At 36.0% G+C, this 21,547-nt stretch overlaps 1 protein-coding gene across 1 annotated transcript; it reads left to right on the forward strand.

The window, feature by feature from the left end:
• Positions 1 to 4,495: 4,495 nt before the first annotated feature.
• Positions 4,496 to 6,414, forward strand: LOC104108620 (short-chain dehydrogenase reductase 2a). Its single transcript, XM_009617702.4, has 2 exons — positions 4,496 to 4,698; positions 5,373 to 6,414. Exons 1-2 carry the CDS (start codon positions 4,613 to 4,615, stop codon positions 6,211 to 6,213), a joined length of 927 nt encoding a protein of 308 aa, XP_009615997.1. The 5' UTR covers positions 4,496 to 4,612; the 3' UTR covers positions 6,214 to 6,414.
• Positions 6,415 to 21,547: the final 15,133 nt, after the last annotated feature.

A 21,547-nucleotide genomic window follows, 5' to 3' on the forward strand; every position in this document is an offset into this window, starting at 1 on the left:
TAATATTGGTTCGAAATTAGAGGTGTCGTTGAAAACTAATTTCAATCCATAAGTACTTAGAAATAGATCTAGAATTTTGAGCTTATGAGTACTGAATTCTAGAAAAAGAAATTTACTGAATATATATTATCTGTACATATCACGTTAAATTCTTAATATAAATATAAAACTTTTAACTATTAAACTCGGTTAGGCTCGTAACTAAAACTCTAGCTCTGTTCTGTATGCTTTGAAGTAGATTTGCAGGCCCTTCCGGCTCATGCACGCTCCACTAATTAATATATCAAAAAATTGTGACTTTAATTTGACCCTAAGTTGGATCGAGAGTAAGTTTATACAGCTGGAATAAAGCAAATGGAGGACTCGTAATAAATCTAGTCGTAACCTAGGAAAATGAACAAGAAGGTGAACGACAAATGTTTTACAGCTAATTGCTTTGACTAATGCAAAACTTCATATTTCACTAAGAAATACTTATGACCAATAAAGAGAAGTAATACTGATCAGTATTGGTACTTAACCGAAATGGATGTAACGAAGTGTTATTTTGGTACTTAACCATCCAATAAGGTGGGAATGTGTAATGCTTTGAACGTAGAAAGGATAATATGGATTCTATTAATTTTAAACTATATGAAGGAAGTTAGTAAAAATTGTAAAAGTACGCTTTTTTTTCTTCTTTTCATCTTATGGCCGTTGTATTATAATTGGAAGCGAATGAATCCTTGTTATGCTTTAATCAATCCGAGAACTCAATAATTCGACATTGATAAAATTTTTGAATGATATATAACACACAATTTCAAATATACAATGGATGCAATAATAGAAATTTAAAAATAAGGATCCACGGCGAGTTAATATAATAGAAGTTGATATCGTTAGGAATCAAGTTGTAGTTTAAAATTAAAAGAAGGCAGAAAATGGACATCATGTTCTAGTTGACACTTCAGAGGCACATGATAGCATGAACTTCTGAGTTGTGACAAGCCATTCTACAACATTTTGCTTCTTTTAATTGGTCCATATTTCTTGGATATTTTAATCCGTACTCATTGGAAGATTAACTATATCCTACTAGGATTGAGATATCTACTAATTAAAATAAAGTAATTGTTTCTAAAAAGATCTTCCCAAAATCCCTAAAAATAAAAATGCTTTATAGATATCCAGGATCCAGCTTGTAAAATTTGCTGGCACAGAAAACGAACACCATTTGGTTATGTTATATTTTGCACATAGTTGAACGCCTATTCAAGGATCAGATCAACAGCACGTCGTACCAACATATTTAATTTTACCAACAAGGTTATAATGGAATTGATAAATACTCTTTTATCCTTAATCAAATATTTCGAGTTCGAGTCTTGGGTATGAAATCGTCTTTATAAGAGAATGCTTTACTCCCAATATGAGATTTTTCGGAGCGAATTCGAATTTAGTCGAGTCTCAATATTGTGATGCGGATACCGAACAACCAATGAGAACCAAAAAAACATATTTAATTCTATTCTACCTTCCTGGTTTCACTTTCCTCTAGGTTTCCTTTGGTTTTGAAAAGTTTGACTAATATTTTTGTCTATATATATAGCAAATAAATAAAAGGTGGCGCATGCTTCTAAAATTTTGAAAATATTTGTTTTGGAAAATGCTTTCAATTATTTGCGAAGATTATTTTTCAACCAAATAAAAATATGTTTTTTTTAGTTTTTTCAAAATATAACTTCCAATTCCAAGTAAATCTTACCCTTCCCCTTGCCCACTTTGGTTTGCTCGTTAATTTCCTCTATCCTTTTGCCATGCAAAAATCATCAAACCTGTAATATAATATAGATATATAAGATTGGAGTTGATCATACAGTTGGAATGCCTTTTGGCTTGCTCTAAAGAGTAAAGACTACTCAAAAGTAGCAAAGGTTAGGAGTGTGTTTGGTACGAAAGGAAAATATTTTCCTAAAAAATATTTTTTTGGAAACACTATTAGAAATTCGGTAAAAATCGTCCAAAAAACCCGACCAAAGTTGGTCGGTGATGACCAATAACCGTCCAAAACGCGACCATTAACGTGCGGTCCGTATTTTGAAGGTCGGAAAGGCATACCGACCAAAGTTGATCGGAAATTACCGACCAACTTTGGTCGGTCAATTAAATTAAAAAATAATTGCCAAAAAAACCGACCAAAATTGGTCGGTTTATGTAATTAAAAAATGCAACCATCTGAAAATCAAACCGGGATATGTACTGTGGCAGGATACTATTCTGCCACTAGACCATTGGTGCATTTTGTTTTAAGAGTGTCTTTTATTTCATTTATACTCTTTAATTGTATTTTCGCACGAAAATAACCGACCAAAGTTGGTCGGTTTTATTAAAAAATAAAATTATCGACCGAATTCGGTCAGTTTTTTAAAATGACCGGCCGAATTAACCGACCGACTTCGATCGGATTTTTAATATTAATTTTAATTTATTTTGAATGAAAAATCGATCAAAGTTGGTCGGTTTCTTGAAAAATAAATTTCGCGGGACTCAAAAATATTTTTCCGCATTTTTGCGCTAAAGAAAACCGACCAACATTGGTCGGTTTCGTAAAAAAAAAATTAAAAATAAAATATTTTAAAAAATCGACCAACTTTAGTCAGTTTTTTGGTCGATTTTTTGACCCGTGATCGGTTGTCGAATTTCTAGTAGTGAAAATGAATGGTGTTATCACTTATTTTCTCATGTTTGTTTGGTGAATGGAAGGTCACAACATGAGAAGAAAGTACTTTTAATAATATTTCTATTAAGAGTGGGTGGTGGAGGGTCGAGGGTAGAGTGGGGTGGGGTGGGATGGGGGTCGGGGGTCTAGGGTGGGTGGGAGTGTGGGGGTACATTAGTCGGGGTTGGTAGAGATTAGGAATAACGTGGAAAAGATTGAAAAAGAGTTTTGAAAAATATTTTCTCTTCTCTTGATAGGGAAAATATTTTTCTCCAATTGAAAAAAAATGAGTTAGATTCAACCAAACATGAAAAAATTGAAAAATATTTTCCTTCATACCAAACACACCCTAGATATCTTAGTTATTTTACGCAATTAAGTCAGACCAGCGCATATCGCATAAATTTGAACTAAGGGAATTCCACACTGACATAAAAGTGTCGAGAGAAATATCATGGAGTATTTACCAACTTGTCATTACATTAATTAATAAATGGATATGTCATACCAAACGAGTACGCGGACCATGAAATAGTGTAAAGCCAACTTCTATATATATATATATATATTTTTTTTTTTTAAAACCCTCCCAAATTATGAGGATCTCCACACTCCCCTCCGATGTGACCCGAACCCAGAACCTAACGATTGTGGGCAGGGCCGGCTGATAGGGGTACGAAGTAGTTGAATTGCTGAAGGTTTCATGTTGCAGCATGAATTTCGGAGGCCGGGCTAGTATGTGAAGTGGGACAAGAGCGTTGAGAAGTATCCTACATATTGAGTATAGGAGGATCCGCCTACACAAGAGGCATAGTGAAGCAACTAAAGCATTTACTTTAGGTCTCCCCTTTTGGGCCCCAAATTTTATCCAAAATAGAGTACTTAGTCAAATTTGTATGAAGTACTTTTTGTAGAAAGGTTTTTTATAAATTAAAAAATGATAACATTTTAAATCATCATAGATTTACTGTTTCACGAAAAAACTGGTAATGTGAATCTTCCCCTAAATATTTTAGGTGTGAATAAATTGGGAAATAGGATTGACATGAACATTATTGTTTTCTCTTTTTATTTTTCCTCAATTGAAAATGTGTAGATTTTAGAAAATTATTTACAACTACATATCAAAATGTTAAAAATAGACTTTAAATAAAATTATATATTAATTTTTAAAAAATTGAAGGCCTCTCATTCAAGTTTGGCTTTAGGCCACCAAACTTATTGAGCCACCCCTGTCCGTAGGTGGAGATGTTTTTACTAATTGAGCAAGCCTCACTTGTCTCTATCTAATATATATAAAATCTGAAAAAGAATAACGGAGAATGCTACACATATAAAAGGGAAAAGGGCCAAAAGTACCCCTTAACTATGGAAAATAGAATGATTTTACCTTTTCTTTGAATTTTCAGTTTATGCATAAACTAAATAATTTTTAAATAACCTGATTACGTAAATATTTTCTACACGGTCTTCGTGCGCATAAACTAAGTGTGTGTGTATATATATATATATATATATATGAGTACTTTATACGCAAACTGAATTTTCCAAGGAATTGGTGTGTAGTTTTAATACATGAAAAGAGTCCAATTAGAACATGACCGCATGATGGAAACTGGTAAAGTGAAAAATTTATAGCTGTGTTTTAGCAGTGAGAGACAAACATTATATTGGTTAAGGTTAGAACGAAATTGCCAAGAAATTAATTAAGTTGCCCTCAATTATAGAATCCCACACCTCCCCACTGTACTACTCTCTCTCTCTCTCTCTATTCTTCCCCTATAAATTTCCCATCTTCTTATAGTATAATCCACCTACTCTCATACTACTATTATTCTCTATTTTTCTTACTCTTTATACCTCCCTGTTGTATCCTTTGTCCTTCTCTTTTCTATTTCTTGAAGAGTAATCATGCCTGCTCAAGTGATGCCTGAGAAAACATTTGCAAGAGTTCATTCAATAGGCAAGGACATTACTTCTCCAAGCTTCACTACAAGGTACTTCTTTTGTCCTAATTAATTTATGTGATATACTTTAATAATTCATTCATTTTTAGTCTGTCCAAAAATATAAGATATATATTTTTATATTTAAAAATAATTTAACTTTTATTTTTAATAAGATGATTTATAACACACAAATATTTATGTCTTGTTTAAAACTTCATGCTGCATCACACAAAATGAGACAGAGGGGAGTAATATAAAAGCTAGATGAGTTGATGCATGAAAAGCTGTAAACACCTTGTTTGTATTTTCAACTTTTGTAGCTCTTTTGAGGTTAAAACAAGAAAGAGAAGGAAAAGAAATAAAGAAAACTTTTCTCCTAACGATTTCTCTCCCGGCTTTAGACATTGTCTTAGTAGTCAAGAAGCAGCTAGGGTTGTCGACAACTTTATTGAAGTGCCAAAACTAAAAGCTTTATTTTGAAAAATGTGAACGCGAGAGAATCAATTTGTATCCTATACATGAAATTGGCACATTTGTCATCTAGTAACGCTACATATTTCTATGATGACAAAATTTTCTATATTCTCTCATTTAAGACTTTTCAGAAGTAGGTTTCACTCCGATATATATTGTATTCAGATAAAAAATCTTTAAATTATGAATGTCATTGGACTACTACCTGAGATTCCTAAATCAACTTTATTATGTAATTAATTGTACAGGTTAGAAGGAAAGGTTGCGATTGTAACAGGTGGAGCTAGAGGGATTGGAGAGGCAATAGTGAGACTCTTTGCAAGACATGGGGCCAAAGTTGTAATTGCGGACATAGAAGACAATCTTGGCAATACTCTATCAAATTTGTTAGCTCCCTCAGTTACTTACATTCATTGTGATGTTACATCTGAAGAAGAAATCAAGAATTTAATTGACTCAACAATTTCCAAATATGGACATCTCGACATTATGTTCAACAATGCCGGAGTCCTAGGAAGTCAATCGAATCACAAAAAAAGCATAGTTAATTTTGACCCTGACGAATTCGACCGTGTTATGTCCGTTAATGTAAGAGGAGCTGCTTTGGGAATGAAGTACGCGGCCCGTGTAATGATACCACAAGGCTGCGGTTGCATCATTTCCACGTCTAGTGTGGCCGGAGTCCTGGGAGGGCTCGGGCCACATGCTTATACGGCGTCTAAGCACGCGATTGTAGGGCTAACGAAGAATGCAGCGTGCGAGTTGGGACGTTATGGGATTAGGGTTAATTGTATATCACCATTTGGGGTTGCAACATCAATGTTGATTAATGCATGGAACCATTGTGATGAAGATGGAGATGAAGGGGAAATAAATGGGATGAATTTTGGGGTGCCTAGTGAGAAAGAAGTAGAGAAAACTGAAGAGTTTGTGAGAAATTTGGCAGATTTAAAAGGTACAACTTTAAGGGCTAAAGATATTGCTGAGGCTGCTCTATATTTAGCAAGTGATGAATCAAGATATGTAAGTGGTCATAATCTTGTGGTAGATGGTGGGGTTACTACCTCGAGAAATTGTGTTGGTTTGTAGTTCAAAGTTATGGCCTTTTTTTCTTCTTTTTTGGGAGTTTGGTGAGATTGAATTCCTAACTTAACGTGAGATTAGCAAATCATTTAGTTGATGTAATTTCTTCCTTTTTCCTTCTCTAACTTGCTTGAAGAAATTGTAACATGTGATTTTTTTAATAGCCAAATTTCAAGAAAATCGTTCAAGGTCTGGCTAATTTGCTCATCCCGAACTTCATGCGCTAACTTTGAGAAATTGTGGCAAATGTATTATTGTTGGGAAGGTAAAAATAATTACTTGTTGATACAATTAATTATTGCTTTCAAATGAAAACTAAAGTGGAACATAAAGACCGACTTTTGGAGCCATTTTACAATGAGAGGACAAATACTCCCTTCATTCCAATTTGTTGTTTGACATTATTTCCTTATTACTCCCTTCATTCATTTTTACTTGCCACATTTTACTTTTCGATGGTCAATTTGACTAATCTTTGAAGTTAAATTAGATTAGATTTTCTTAATATTCGTCTCATATCAATATGGTAAAAATATACATGTTAAAACATTGGTTAAAGATTATATAGTTTGACTCTCGAAAAGCGAAACATGATACGTAAAAGTGAACGGAGTGAATAATTTAAAATATAATATATTTTAATATTTTATTATTAATTATAAACATTTATAGTCACACAAACGTTATGTCATGTTTAGAACCATAAGGTTTCAAAAGTTTTATTACCATACAAAAATTATGGCATATTTAAGACCAAAAATTTTAATTTTAATTTTAATTTTTTATATTAGACTTTCTGTAAGTCAAATTATGGCAAACAAAATAAATTGAGAGAGTAGCATTTTTATCTTTTTCCAGCCATTCTTAGACATCAAAAGATTGGCATTTAGCAGTATCCTTTTGAAAAATTAAGAAAGGGAGACTTTGATGGAGATATATGACTTCCTTAAATTGATGGAACAAAGGTCACATAATCTTGGAAGTAAAGCTTTGCGATTTCATTGGCTGCTATTTTAATTTCCTTTTGTCAGAGAGTAAGCAAGTGTTCCAAGATTAGGTTTTGACCTTTCTTTATTCTTGGGTACGAGAATTTTTGAGTGAGTCTAATTTTAACCAGAGAGTTTTATTAATTTGTCTTTGACTCTTTCTACAATTCAAATATTACGACTCTGGAGAGTCTCATTCTTAAAAAATTAAAATACTACTGTCTACTACTACTACTACTTTAAGTTTGCTTTTATTTGATGACAAGTGGGCTAAGTCCACCAAAGTCACTTTTAAGCCCGCTATTTAAAATATATTCATAATTTATAATATATTTAAAATTTAGCCAATTTATTCTCCTGAATTTGGAAATACAAGACTTACTGTCATGAATTTTTGAGCTGCTAATAGTCCTGAATTTCGGAACTACTAATTTAAAATTCAGAACATAAGATTCGAACTTCTAGACCAATTTTCTAACTTTAGGATACGATGTCCTGAAGTTTGAACTTTGAGATTTAAACTCTAGGATTTCGTGTCATGAAGTTTGAGCGAAATTGGCTAATGGTTAAATACATTGTAAACTATGGATATATTTTAAACAACATGCTTAAAAGTGACTATCTAGGGTGTGTTTGATATGAAGAAAAATATTTTTCTATAAAATATTTTCCTGAAAAATGAATGGTTTTATCACTTATTTTTCCTTGTTTGGTTGGAGAGTGGAAAACTTTTTCCGAAAAATATTTTCTAGTGTTTGGTTAAAGAGTATAAAATATTTTTTGGAAAATAATTTTTTATGCTACTCTCCTCAACCCACCTTCCCCAAAATCCTCATGTTTCCTGTATTCCTTCCCCCCCCCCCCCCCCTCCCCCTCCCCCTCCTCCACCCCGGACTCTATTTTCTTCAAGAATTTAATTATTCTTTTCAAAATTCACACAACCCAAAGAAAATAATGTGCTACTTTACTTTTTCACATAAGAACAACGTTAAAGTTTGAGCTTGATAACTAAAAAGAAAATATTTTATTTTGTTGAAAAAAAAAGTATCTTTTCTACAATGAAATTACTCATTTTGTTGAATAAAAGAAAATACTTTTTCTATATCATGAAAAGAAAATACTCAGTTTGTTAAAATGAGAAAATATATTTTTTACATCATGAAAAGAAAGTACTCGTTTTGTTAAACTGAAAAAAAATATTTTTTTTACATCAGGAAAGAAAATATTTTTTCTACATTAGGAAAGAAATTACTTAGTTTGTTGAAATGAAAGAAAATACTTTTTCTACAACATGAAAAGAAAGTACTTTTTTTGTTGAAATGAAAGAAAATATTTTTTTTACATCATAAAAAGAAAGTACTCGCTTTGTTGGAAAAATATTTTTTTCTATTTCTGGAAAAGAAAATACTTAGTTTGTTAAAATGAAAGAAACTACTTTTTCTACATCATAAAAATAAAGTACTCATTTTGTTGAAATGAAAGAAATTACTTTTTCTACATCATGAAAAGAACGTACTTGTTTTGTTAAAATGAAAAAAATTACTTTTTCTACATCATGAAAAGAAAGTACTCGTTTTGTTGAAATGTAAGAAATTACTTTTACTCTATCATGGAAAGAAAGTATTCATTTTTTGAAAAAAAAAATACTTTTTCTATTTCGGGAAAATAAAATACTTAGTTTGTTGAATTGAAAGAAAATACTTTTTTACATCATAAAAAAAAAGTTTGTTGAAATGAAAGAAATTATTTTTTCTACGTCATGAATAGAAAGTACTCATTTTTTGAAAAAACAAATACTTTTTCTATTTCAGGAAAATAAAATATTTAGTTTATTGAAATGAAAGAAAGTACTTGTTTTGTTGAAATGAAAGAAATTATTTTTTCTACATCATGAAAAGAAAGTGCTCATTTTTTGAAAAAAAAATACTTTTTCTATTTCAGGAAAAGAAAATACTTAGTTTATTGAAATGAAAGAAAAATATTTTTTCTACATTATAAAAGAAAGTACTCGTTTTGTTGAAATGAAAGAAAATATTTTTCTACATCATGAAAAGAAAGTACTCATTTTTTGAAAGAAATTACTTTTAAATACTTAGTTTGTTGAAATGAAAAAAAATATTTTTTCTACATCATGAAAAGAAAGTACTCGTTTTTTAAATGAAAGAAAATACTTTTTTCTACGTCATAAAAAAAAGTACTCATTTTGTTGAAATGAAAGAAAATATTTTTTCTACATCATGAAAAGAAAATACTCATTTTGTTGAAATGAAAGAAAATATTTTTTTTCTACATCATGAAAAAAGTGCTCGTTTTGTTAAAATGAAAGAAAATATTTTTACTATATCATGAAAAGAATATACTAATTTTGTTGAAATAAAAAAAAAAATACTCTATCTACAACATGAAAAGAAAATACTCTTAATAATAGTTCTTATTTATGGTGGGTGGTGGGCTAGGTCGGGATGGGTGGGGTGTGGTTTGGGGGAGGGTGTTGTGGTGGTTTGGGGATGGGGTGGGTGAGGGTGGGTTGGTGGGCATGAAGAATAAGTTGGAGAAGGTTGAAAAAGAGTTTTGAAAAATATTTTCCCTGCCTTTGATAGGGAAAACATTTTAGGAAAATGAGTTGACGAAAAAAATATTTTTCAAAACATTTAACCCAACCAAACATGAAAAATTGAAAAATATTTTCCGGAAACATATTTTCCTTCGTACCAAACACACCCCTGGTGTCATTTTCACATGATAAGTTGCGCTTAGTCCAAATTCGCATAAGATTTTCCTTAAATAAAACAAGATTAGAATTTGATAGTGATGTTAATCTGTGAATGTTAATATTTATCTATTGAATCAGTGTTTAAATAAAACAATTGTTAGATATATACGGTGAAGAGGTCAATATTTTGTAAAATAGTTATTTTAAGACTATCTTATGATATATGGCTGCAGCTTACATTACATGGATCGACGTTTTTATAATGAATAAAGTGAGAAAGCATGAGTACTTCTGCGTGGACCAACGAGGAAAACTAAGAAAATTTGCCGACCAAAATGGTGCTAATAACTAAACAATATATATTGGGGATTTGCAGCCGTACCCTATATTTGTGACATCTTATAACCTTTATCCTATTTTTAAAAATTATTGATTTGATAGTCAGCTGATAAAAAATCCGTAATAATATGACTATTACACCTTTGACAAAAGATATAAAACCTGCATCACGCATTAATCACGTGATCTGCAACCTCATCCGTGAAAACATATCTCCTCCTCTCCTCTGAGCAGCTTTATCAAAAAATAAGAAACTTGTCCAGATTCATCTTTAGAATCACACTTGCATGAAGTTGTTTCACCTTGAAACTAAAACTTCATGTTAATGTAGCATGAAGTTGTTTCATGTTGAAGCTAAAACTTCATGCTAATATAGCATGAAGTTGTTTCATATTGAAGCTAAAACTTCATGCTAATGCATGCTAAAATTATTTATCCTGCAGTCTACAGTTTTGTCATGAATTTTATCCGAAATTTCAGTCTAAACATGCTGAAGTTATTTAGTTCATTTGCTAAAACTTCAGACTAAATATGCTTAAGTTATTTAGTTCAATTGCTAAAACTTCAGACTAAACATACTTAAGTTTTTTAGTTCATTTGCTAAAACTTCATACTAAATATGTTTAAGTTTTTTAGTTCATTTGCTAAAATTTCAGACTAAATATGCTTAAGTTTTTTTGTTCATTTGCTAAAACTTCATACTAAACATGCTTAAGTTTTTTAGTTCATTTGCTAAAATTTCATATTAAACATGCTTAAGTTTTTTAGTTCATTTGCTAAAACTTTAGATTAAATATGCTTGAGTTATTTAGTTCATATGCTAAAACTTCAGACTAAACATGCTTAAGTTTTTTAGTTCATTTGCTAAAATTTTATACTAAACATGCTTAAGATTTTTAGTTCATTTGCTAAAATTTTACACTAAACATGCTTAAGTTCTTGTCTTGCAGTATGTAATTTTCTAATGAGTTTTTGTTAATGCATGATGAAGTTATTTAGTTTATTTGCTAAAACTTCAGACTAAACATGCTTAAGTTTTTTAGTTCATTTGCTAAATGTCACGACTCAAAATCCAACTAGTTGTGATGGCACCTAACCCAACCCGCTAGGTAAGCCAATTATTAACTATCCAATTCCATTAATAATTATTAAAGCAGTTTAAGTAAAGAAAAATCTCAATCTTATACATTCCCCAAGAACTGGTAGTACAAATCATGAGCTTCTAAGAATAGAGTATACAAAGCTGGTATGAAATAAATACATCATCTGTTTGAAAAGTACATAAACAGAGTTTTATGAATATAAGGCTACCATGAATAAGAGGCAGCTACAATAGGAACGCATGTACATCTTCAAATCCGGCAACCATCGAGTACAGCAACAACATCAGCCAACATTTGCACGTAATGTGCAGAAGTGTAGTATCAGTACAACTGACCTCATGTACTGAGTAAGTAACAAACCTAACTTTAGGTTGAAAGCAATGACAAACTTTTACTAAGGTCGGGTCCAAAACTAATAGTCCACCACAGTCCATAACAACGTAAAACAAATAATACAAGAAGTAATTCAGAGGTAAAATGCTTAGCTAAATCATGATTTCCAAAAATAGTTCATCCTTTCAAGTACATCGGTGAAACCCAAAATCGTTTACCGAAGTTGCCAAAAATATGAGTAAGTTTGAAAACAATAATTTTCCGAAATCCTTTCAATAATAAATGAGATGTTTCATTTTCTTTCCACATAACCAATGTAAAAACAAATGTATCACTATGCCAATCTGTCAATATGTGTGAGAAAATCATGAATGATGTGATACTGTACAACATGAGAAAAAATACATCTCTATGCCTGTATGTCATGTGTGCATGTCAATGCGATGCAACTCAGTGATAAATTCATATGCATACTCTCAGAGTATCATTTCACTCAGTCCTCCCAGTCACTCAGTCCTCACAGTCACTCAGTCCTCCCAATCACTCGGCACTCGCACTCAGTAGGTACCTGCGCTCACTTGGGGTGTTCAGACTCCGGAGGGGCTCCTTAAGCCCAAGAGCTATAATTTGCACGGACAACTCACGTGTTGTACGAACAACTCACGTGCTATAATAATATCTGGATCCGCACCAACTCACGTGCTATAATAATATCTGGATCCGTACGGACAACTCACGTGCTATAATAAATCCTATAAGGCCTGCTGCAGGCGGACATCCTCGATCCACATAATAATCCTCATAATCAGGCCCTCGGTCTCACTTAGTCATCAATCTCTCGAGTCTCTCTCTCATGGGTTCACAATGTCATGAAAATAGACCAAAAATGATGATATGATGTATCAATAAATAATAACAGAGACTGAGATATGATATGTAATGACATGAATATGACTGAGTATAAATTTTTAATTTAAAACAAATAATTCACAGCAATATGACTTCTTTGGGTCCCAATAGTACTGACACATAGCCTCAACATGATTTTTAATATGATTCTCAGCTCAAATTTATTTAACATATGACAATACGAGGAAAATGCCAAGATTAGTTTATTATAAAATTTCACGGAAATAATTATGTCACAATTTCCATAATGCACGCCCACACGCCCATCACCTAGCTTGTGCGTCACCTCCCAACAATTCACATAATACATGTATTCAGAGTTCATACCCTCATCTCCAAGATTAGAAGTGTTACTTACCTCGAACAAGCCAATACCAATGCTGAGCAAGCCAAGCGATGCTCCAAAGATGCCATCGCGCACTTTCCGACCTCCGAACGGCTCAAAACTAACCAAAAATAACTCAAATACGTCTCCAAACGTCCCGAATCTAGCCACAAGCAGTTCAATACAATCAATATAGGCTAAAGAAATTAATTTCACAAGAAAAATATGAAATTATAGCCAAAATTCGAAATCGGCCCAAACCCGACCCTTGGACCCACGTCTCGAAATTCGACAAAAGTCACAAAATCTGAAAGCTCATCCACTCACGAGCCCAACCATACCAAATTCATCAAAATCCGACACCAATTGGTCATTCAAATCCTCAAAACCAACTCTCCAAATCCATAGCCTCAAATTCTCAATTTACACCTCAAAAACACACCATCTAAGTGGGAAATCAGTGGGAAAACATAATTATTGAAGAAAAATGAAGACAAGAAACTTACCTCAAGAATCCCACTTGAAAAGCTCTCTCAAAATCTCTAAAATCCGAGCTCAAAATGATGAAATGAAGCCAAAAATCTCGGACCCCGCTCATATAGGTTCTGCCCAGGCACTTCCGCACCTGTGGAGCCTGGGCTCGCACCTGCGCACCCGCTGGTGCAAAAAATCTGGGCGCACCTGCGAAAATGATTAACTCCGGTTGCCTCCGCTCCTACGACCCATGGTCTGCATCTGCGCTATCGCATGTGCGGAGAAACCATCGCACCTGCGACCCCTGCTGGTCTCCACCCTTTCCGCACCTGCGCTCAACCTGCCGCACCTGCGGCATCGCATCTGCGGTCCCCTCTCCACAGGAGCGGTGACACCAACAACTCTTAGACTTCAGCAAGTTCTCAAATCACATTCCAAGTTCGTTAACCACCCGAAATCAACCCGAGACCCCCTGGGACCTCAACCAAACATACCAACAAGTCTTATAATATCATACGAACTTAATCGAATCTTCAAATCACCTCCAACAACATCGAAAAACTACACACGGATTCAAGCCTAAGAAACTTCAAAATTTTCAAATTCTACAAACGACCCCAAAATCTATCAAATCACGTCCAATTGACCTCAAATTTTGCACACAAGTCACATTCGACGTTACGGACCTGCTCCAACTTCCGGAATTGGAATCGACCCCGATATCAAAAAGTCAACTCCCAGGTCAAACTTTCCAAAAGTTCAACTTTCGTCATTTCAAGCCTAATTCAACTACGGACCTCCAACAAATTTTTCGGATACGCTTTTAAGTCCAAAATCACCATATAGAGCTATTGGAATCATCAAAATTCAATTCTGAGGTTGTTTACACATAAGTGAATATCCGGTCAGCTTTTCCAACTTAAGTTTCAACAATAAAATTCTTTCTTCCAATTCGATTCCGAATAACCTGAAAGTCAAACTCGATGATTCACACAAGTAAAAATATATCATACGGAGCTACTCATGCCCTCAAACAACCGAGCGAAGTGTAAATGCTCAAAACGACCGGTCGGGTCGTTACATCATCCCCCACTTAAACATACATTCATCGTCGAACGTGCCAAGAGTTGTTCCAAAATCCATCAAATCATCGTGTAACCTTATCATGCACATACCCGGGGGTGATATCGCGTCACCCTATCCCATATAGGCCCGACAACACAGCATAACTATAGTTTCTTAATTCAACTTAGCCCATAAACCTTAGAATCCAATTTCCAACATCCGAAATTTCTATAAGATCAGAATCTCGCATCTACACACTGTATAAGTCTGAACAAGTTGTAACAAGCCTTCACCATAACCCAAGATGTAATCACATGATGTACCACATAACTGAAATACTTATAGCGATAATTTCAAATCACAGTAGCTGCTCAAAATAACCCAATACCGGTAATAAACCTCATATCAAACAAAACCTCATTCTAAAACCTTCATACACTGCCGATGATGAAAGAAACACGCAGAACTCATAACCATTCATCTGATCGACCAGTCATGGGATTCCCTCTTATTCGACAAGAACTATAGCAAATTCTAAGCCGACTTTCGATATTATCCTTCAGAATATGCTGTAATCAATTCCAATAGTATCCATTCTAGGTCCAATGATATTATCTCATCCAACACGACCACTCTAGTGACATGCCACATCAATACAATCTTACGCCATAACCCGTGTAATCCGTGCACCAATAATCAACCTTCCAAATATACTCAAATCATAGAAAGCTGATTCAGACGGGAGAACTGTCCTGTAAGCTCAACAAGTACCACCACAACGCAATGCTAAGAACCTATCACACACCGTAGAACCAAAACACACGAATCTAACACGAGGGATCATATCTCAACATAACTCTGCTGCAATACGTGACCTCGTCCAAACACTGGTCCATATGAAATACCTCAGCCACCATGCTCAAAATCAATAACCACGCGAAATTCGATATCAAGTACCCAAGGTGCATTACCGTAACCCCGGAGAGCAAATAGTACAATACCACAATCCGAAAAGAACATAGCCAATGCGCAAACAATTACGCAATACTCAAATATTATCTCGCTCAAATCCCGCTATAAAGCCCAAATAGAACCACACCGTGTGTGCATATAACCCACGAATCGCAACCCATCGTAGCATAGAAGAATAACTCACAGATCATTTCAGAACATGAATAATCTTAACAACAACCGAATGGCACATCCCTCAATAATAGCAGTACGGAGCCAACCAATCCGACTCGACGTAGAATACCCATCCTAGTAGGGCCTACAAATGGGCCCCCCAAATCGACTCTGGGCACCCACACATGGATAAATAACCCTCCGAAAGCCCACAATGACAGAATCATAACACATACTATCGTCTAGCAAGCTTCGGCCATGACTTCACAGTCCACAACCATGAAAACAACCTGCTCTTGAGAACTCCCAGTCTCCAAATCCATAGAACACATGAATCCCATATCTGATCCCAACTCCACTGTCAGAATGTCTAACACATCTCTCATACACGATCATCCCACGAGAAATACTTCTAAAATTTTTCCGTGCCACATGGCAAAATTTGAATATCAGCAGTCGATCAACTTGGAAAGTGCCGTAATACCAACGAAGTGCCCATAAATCAAAAAACATTGCCCCTTCTGAAATGTATACTCTCATCAGGCCATACTGATTAGTAATATCATTTGCCTAGTCATCTGAAACCGCCCATACTGCCTACGAATTTATATCCTTCCCTTCAAAACTGAACTGTGACCTTGCATAAGCAAATCTCAATCCCACGCAATATACCGCATTTACCATGCCATCCTGTGAAGAGTACAAGAATATTATAATCAACTCTGAGTCACAAGCAGAATACATACCCCGATCACTCAGAAACCTTCCAATTGATCTCATCCCGGAGAAAATTCTAATATGCAACATATTCCTCTCGCGGTAGGAAATATATTCCTCGAACCGTGGTAAAAACCATTGAGAACTCTTTGAAACCCATTTGCACATAACCAAGCTATCAGAACCGAATCTTTCTAACTCAACCCAGCCATGCTGGTCGCCAAAACCCAAGAGCATTGCCACAAAGCACCTGTAGAAAACCCCCACATTATAAGCACCTAGAGAATCGATCATATCCATTACCATACTGATCCAACCTACTACCCGTTTTGTCGTATTCTCTCCGAGTTTCTTCCAAATCTGTCTTCAGATTGATGCTTCTCCTTACTAAAATGCCACGATCTTTAGCCACAACTCACCCCGCAAACCTAGCATAGAACCATAACGCCCTACAACCCATAAGCAACTGTATTCTTCTTAAGCACCTTCAAAAATACCACAACTGTAACACTCACTCTGAGAATACTTTATGTAAATTTGAAATTGTTCTTTTTACCTTCCTTATACTAAAATGTAGAATCCATAGTCATACAGAATTTTCGCAAGTCAAGGCACCACCAAACGCAAATCTCAGATTTTATCCATACACAAGTCCGGAGAATTTCTCAATTGCTATATATAAACCTCGAACCTATTGGAACTTTCTCGAGAGTCACCCACTTTGTTCAAATCCAAATTACACTGCCCAAATGGGCCAAAAGACACGTGCCCATTAGCACAACAACACTCAAAGAAGTAACTCTACATTAATACCACCTATCAAATTCATACTCCGTGCGCACTACATCATTCATCAATAACCACTCAATCATTCCATGATTCCTATATACCCATAGAGTGTAATACAACCTGTATCTAGAAACCCCCTTACTCGAGTCATCCTCAATCTCAACCCCTGCAGTCATAGCTGATTCACCAGTATACCTCAAACCAAAACCAATACAACACATAATCGTGTAATCAACTCGTTGATAGCAGACTCCCCCACTTGGCTCAAAGTCATAGATTAAAACACTCCATAAGTCACAATACACATACTCTATTACTGCCAAAATATAACGATCCAGTCGGTCGTTTTGAGAGTTAGAGCCCCGAACCCCTATTAAATGCTTTCCCCATATCTATTTCGGCTATTGTGACTTGCCGGGATGATTGGTTTTGAGTTTCGGAGTGTTTTGGGACACTTAGTCCCTAAATGAGAGCTTAAGCCTTAGGATTTGGACCGTAGTCGGAACTGTGTGAAGACAACTCTGGAATGGAATTACATCGGTTCTGTTAGCTCCGTTAGGTGATTATGGGTTTAGGTGCATATCCGGATTGTATTTTGGAGGTCCGTAGCTCATTTAGGCTTGAAATGGCGAATGTCAAATTTTTAGAGTTTTGGGCCGGTAGTGGAATTTTTGATATCGGGGTCGTTTTATGATTACGGAAGTTGGAGTAGGTCCATAATGTTGATCATGACTTGTGCGCAAAATTTGAGGTCAATCGGAAGTGATTTGATAGGTTTCGACATCGATTGTAGAATTTTGAAGTTTCAAGTTCTTTAAGTTTGAATTGGAGGATGATTCATGATTTTAGCGTTGTTTGATATGATTTGAGAGATCGACTAAGTTCGAATGGTATTTTAGGATTGGTTGGTATGTTTGTTCGAGGTCCCAGGGGCCTCGGATGAGTTTCGGACGCCCAACAGATCGATTTTTGGACTTAGGAGGTTGCTGAAGTTTTCTGGTGTCTGAGTTTTGGTTTACTTATACGCGATCGCGTGGGGTGATCCGCGATCGCGTAGGCTTAGCTGGGCAGAGGATGGAATTGTTCTTCGCATTCGTGGACATGATCATGCAAACGCGTAGTGATTTGAGGTGGTGCTTTGCGAACGCCGAGACAGGGTCGCGATCGCGTAGGGTTAAGTGTACCAAAACTAGACCACGCGCTTTGCTCATCGCGAACACATGCGGATGTTCGCGATCACGTGCGTAGGGGAGCCAGAGCATCGCGTTCGCGTGGTGTTTTACACGATCGCGCAGAGTAATTTCTGGGGCAGCAAAGTTGTTTTTCGCGATCACGAGGCTATTTCTGCGATCGCGATTAAGGAATCGCTAGGCAGTGTTAAAGTTTCCAAAAAATGGGGGTTTTGCCATTTTACCAAAAAACTTGAGATAGGGAGCTCGGATTTGGACGAGATTTTAAGGGATTTTCAGATATATCGATTGGGTAGCGATTCTTAACTCCTTTATGGTTATATCCTACTAATCTATCATTAATTTAATCTTTAATTTCGGATTTTTGGGGGTGAAATTGGGAAAACTTTGGAAGAACTTTTTCAACAAAGATTTCGAGTTTTGAAGGGGATTTGTGGTCGGATTTTTAGTAAATTTGATATGGTTAGACTCGTGAGTGAACACGCTTTCGTATTTTATGACTTTTACCCGATTCCAAGACATGGGTCCTACAGGCGATTTTTGAGTTAATTTCGGAATTTTCGTTAAAATGTTAATTTCGTTAATTAGATGAGTCTATTATTATTGTATTTATGATATGTAATTGCTTCTGGATAGATTTGGGCCATTTAGAGCCGGATATTATTTGACCGATTGATTGAGCTTGGTTCGAGGTAAGTGGCTTGCCTAACTTTGTGCGGGGGAAATCCCCTTAAGAATTGGAACTATTGTGATATGTGAGCGCCATGTACGTAAACGGGCTAGTTGTGGTAAAACTCGATTTTTCTTACCGAGCAGCAACATGTTTTCCTGTTATTTTGAGTTATACCATTTTAATGAGTACTAATCTATTTTCATTCTTAATTGAGTTATTCAAATATGTGTAGCTATCATGTTTAGTCTAATACAACATATCTACGTGTCTTAATTCTTTATGTGAATTATGTGCAGCATGCTTAGTGAATTTCCTGCTTCTTCCCTGACTGGTACTTAGTCTAAATTGTAAGAATTTTGTGATGTAGTTGTATTTCTATCGTTCGCGCTGCATATTTACTTTGGGACTACAGAACGGTATTCCGGGAGATCTCCCTGTACTACATATTTACTTTGGGACTACGGAATAGTATTCCGGGAGATCCCTCTGTACAACATATTTACTTTGAAACTACGGAACGGTATTCCGGGAGATCCCCCTGTACTGCATATTTACTTTGGGACTACGGAACGGTATTCCGGGAGATCCCCCTGTCTTGCATATTTACCTTCGGACTACGAAACGGTATTCCGGGAGATCCCCCTGCACGTTTATGTTTGGGACTACTAGACGGTATCTTGGGAGATCCCCTGTTGTGTTTTCTGTGCACTGAGCTGTTACTTTCTATGATTTCATTGTTGTTAAATTTCAGTCCTTATTATACTCCCGGAGTCGGGAGGATCATGAGCAACACCTGAGGACTGCACTTCAGACCTTGAGAGAAAAGAAGTTATATGCAAAATTTTCAAAGTGTGAGTTTTGGCTAGACTCAGTGGCATTCTTGGGTCATATAGTATCGAGTGAGGGGATCCAGGTGGATCCGAAGAAGATTGAAGCAGTGCAGAGTTGGCCCAGGCCGTCCTCAGCTACAGAGATTCGGAGTTTTCTTGGTTTGGCGGGGTATTACCGACGCTTTGTAGAGGGATTCTCATCTATTGCAGCACCTATGACCAGGCTGACCAGAAGGGTGCTCCGTTCAGGTGGACAGAGGAATGTGAGGAGAGCTTTCAGAAGCTCAAGACAGCTTTGACTACAGCCCTAGTATTGGTATTACCTACAGGTTCGGGGTCTTATACTGTATATTGTGATGCATCGCAGATTGGTCTCGGCGCGATGTTGATGCAGGATGGTAGGGTGATTGCCTACGCGTCCAGACAACTGAAGGTGCACAAAAATAACTATCATGTCCACGACCTTGAGTTAGCAGCTATTGTTCATGCCTTGAAGATATGGCGACATTATTTGTACGGTGTTCCCTGTGAGATTTACACCGATCATCGGAGTTTACAGCATCTGTTTAAGCAAAAAGATCTTAATTTACGTCAGCGGAGGTGGTTGGAGCTACTTAAGGATTATGATATCACTATTTTGTACCACCCTGGGAAGGCCAATGTGGTGGCCGATGCTTTGAGTCACCGGACAGAGAGTTTGGGGAGTTTAGCATATCTACCAGCAGCAGAGAGGCCATTGGCGTTGGATGTTCAGGCCTTAGCCAGCCAGTTTGTGAGATTGGATATTTTTTAGCCGAGTTGAGTATTGGCTTGTGTGGTCTCTCGATCTTCTCTTTATGATTGTATCAGGGAGCGCCAGTACGATGACCCCCATCTGCTTGTCCTTAAGGACACGGTCCAGCGCGGTGATGCTAAGGAGGTTACTATTGGAGATGATGGTACATTGAGGATGCATGACAGGCTATGTGTGCCCAATGTAGATGGTTTGCATGAGTTGATTCTTCAGGAGGATCACAGCTCACGGTATTCCATTCATCCAGGTGCCGCGAAGATGTATCAGGACTTGAGGCAGCATTATTGGTGGAGGAGAATGAAGAAAGATATAGAAGAGTATGTGGCTAGATGTCTAAATTTCTAGCAGGTGAAGTATGAGCATCAGCGACCGAGTGGGTTGCTTCAGAAGATAGAGATTCCTGAGTGAAAATGGGAGCGGATCACTATGGACTTCGTTGTTGGTCTCCCACGGACTCAGCGGAAGTTAGATGCAGTTTGGGTAATTATGGACAGGCTGACCAAGTCAACTCATTTCATTCCTGTGAAGACTACCTATTCTTTCGAGCCAGTGTTAAGAAGAGCGTGAAGCGAGAAAAAGCGACAACCCCCATTTCGCTTAAAGCGAGAAGCGAGAAACGAAGAGCTTGCTTTTTTGAAGTGAAGCGGAATTTTAAAAAAAAAAATACTGCATAGACAACACATGTAATTGTAAGCAAATGTTCAATAATTCAATGTAAAAACTAAATAATAGCATCAATTAAAGCACAAAATGAGCATCCTATTCTTCTACAAGATTTTCAAATTCTTGTAATCCACTATCATTATTATATTGCTCGTCATCTTCTTCAACTTCTTCTTCTTCATCAACTAGGGACAAAGTAGCTGCCTTTTTTCCCTTCCTCTGTGAACTTGAAGTTGAGGTACTCCCCCTCAAACCATAAATCCTCTCCCCAATTCCACGTGCCTCTGTAACATCACCCCAAGTGAAATCAGAA

This window comes from Nicotiana tomentosiformis, chromosome 2 (genome assembly GCF_000390325.3).
Source record: "Nicotiana tomentosiformis chromosome 2, ASM39032v3, whole genome shotgun sequence".
NCBI lineage: Eukaryota > Viridiplantae > Streptophyta > Magnoliopsida > Solanales > Solanaceae > Nicotiana > Nicotiana tomentosiformis.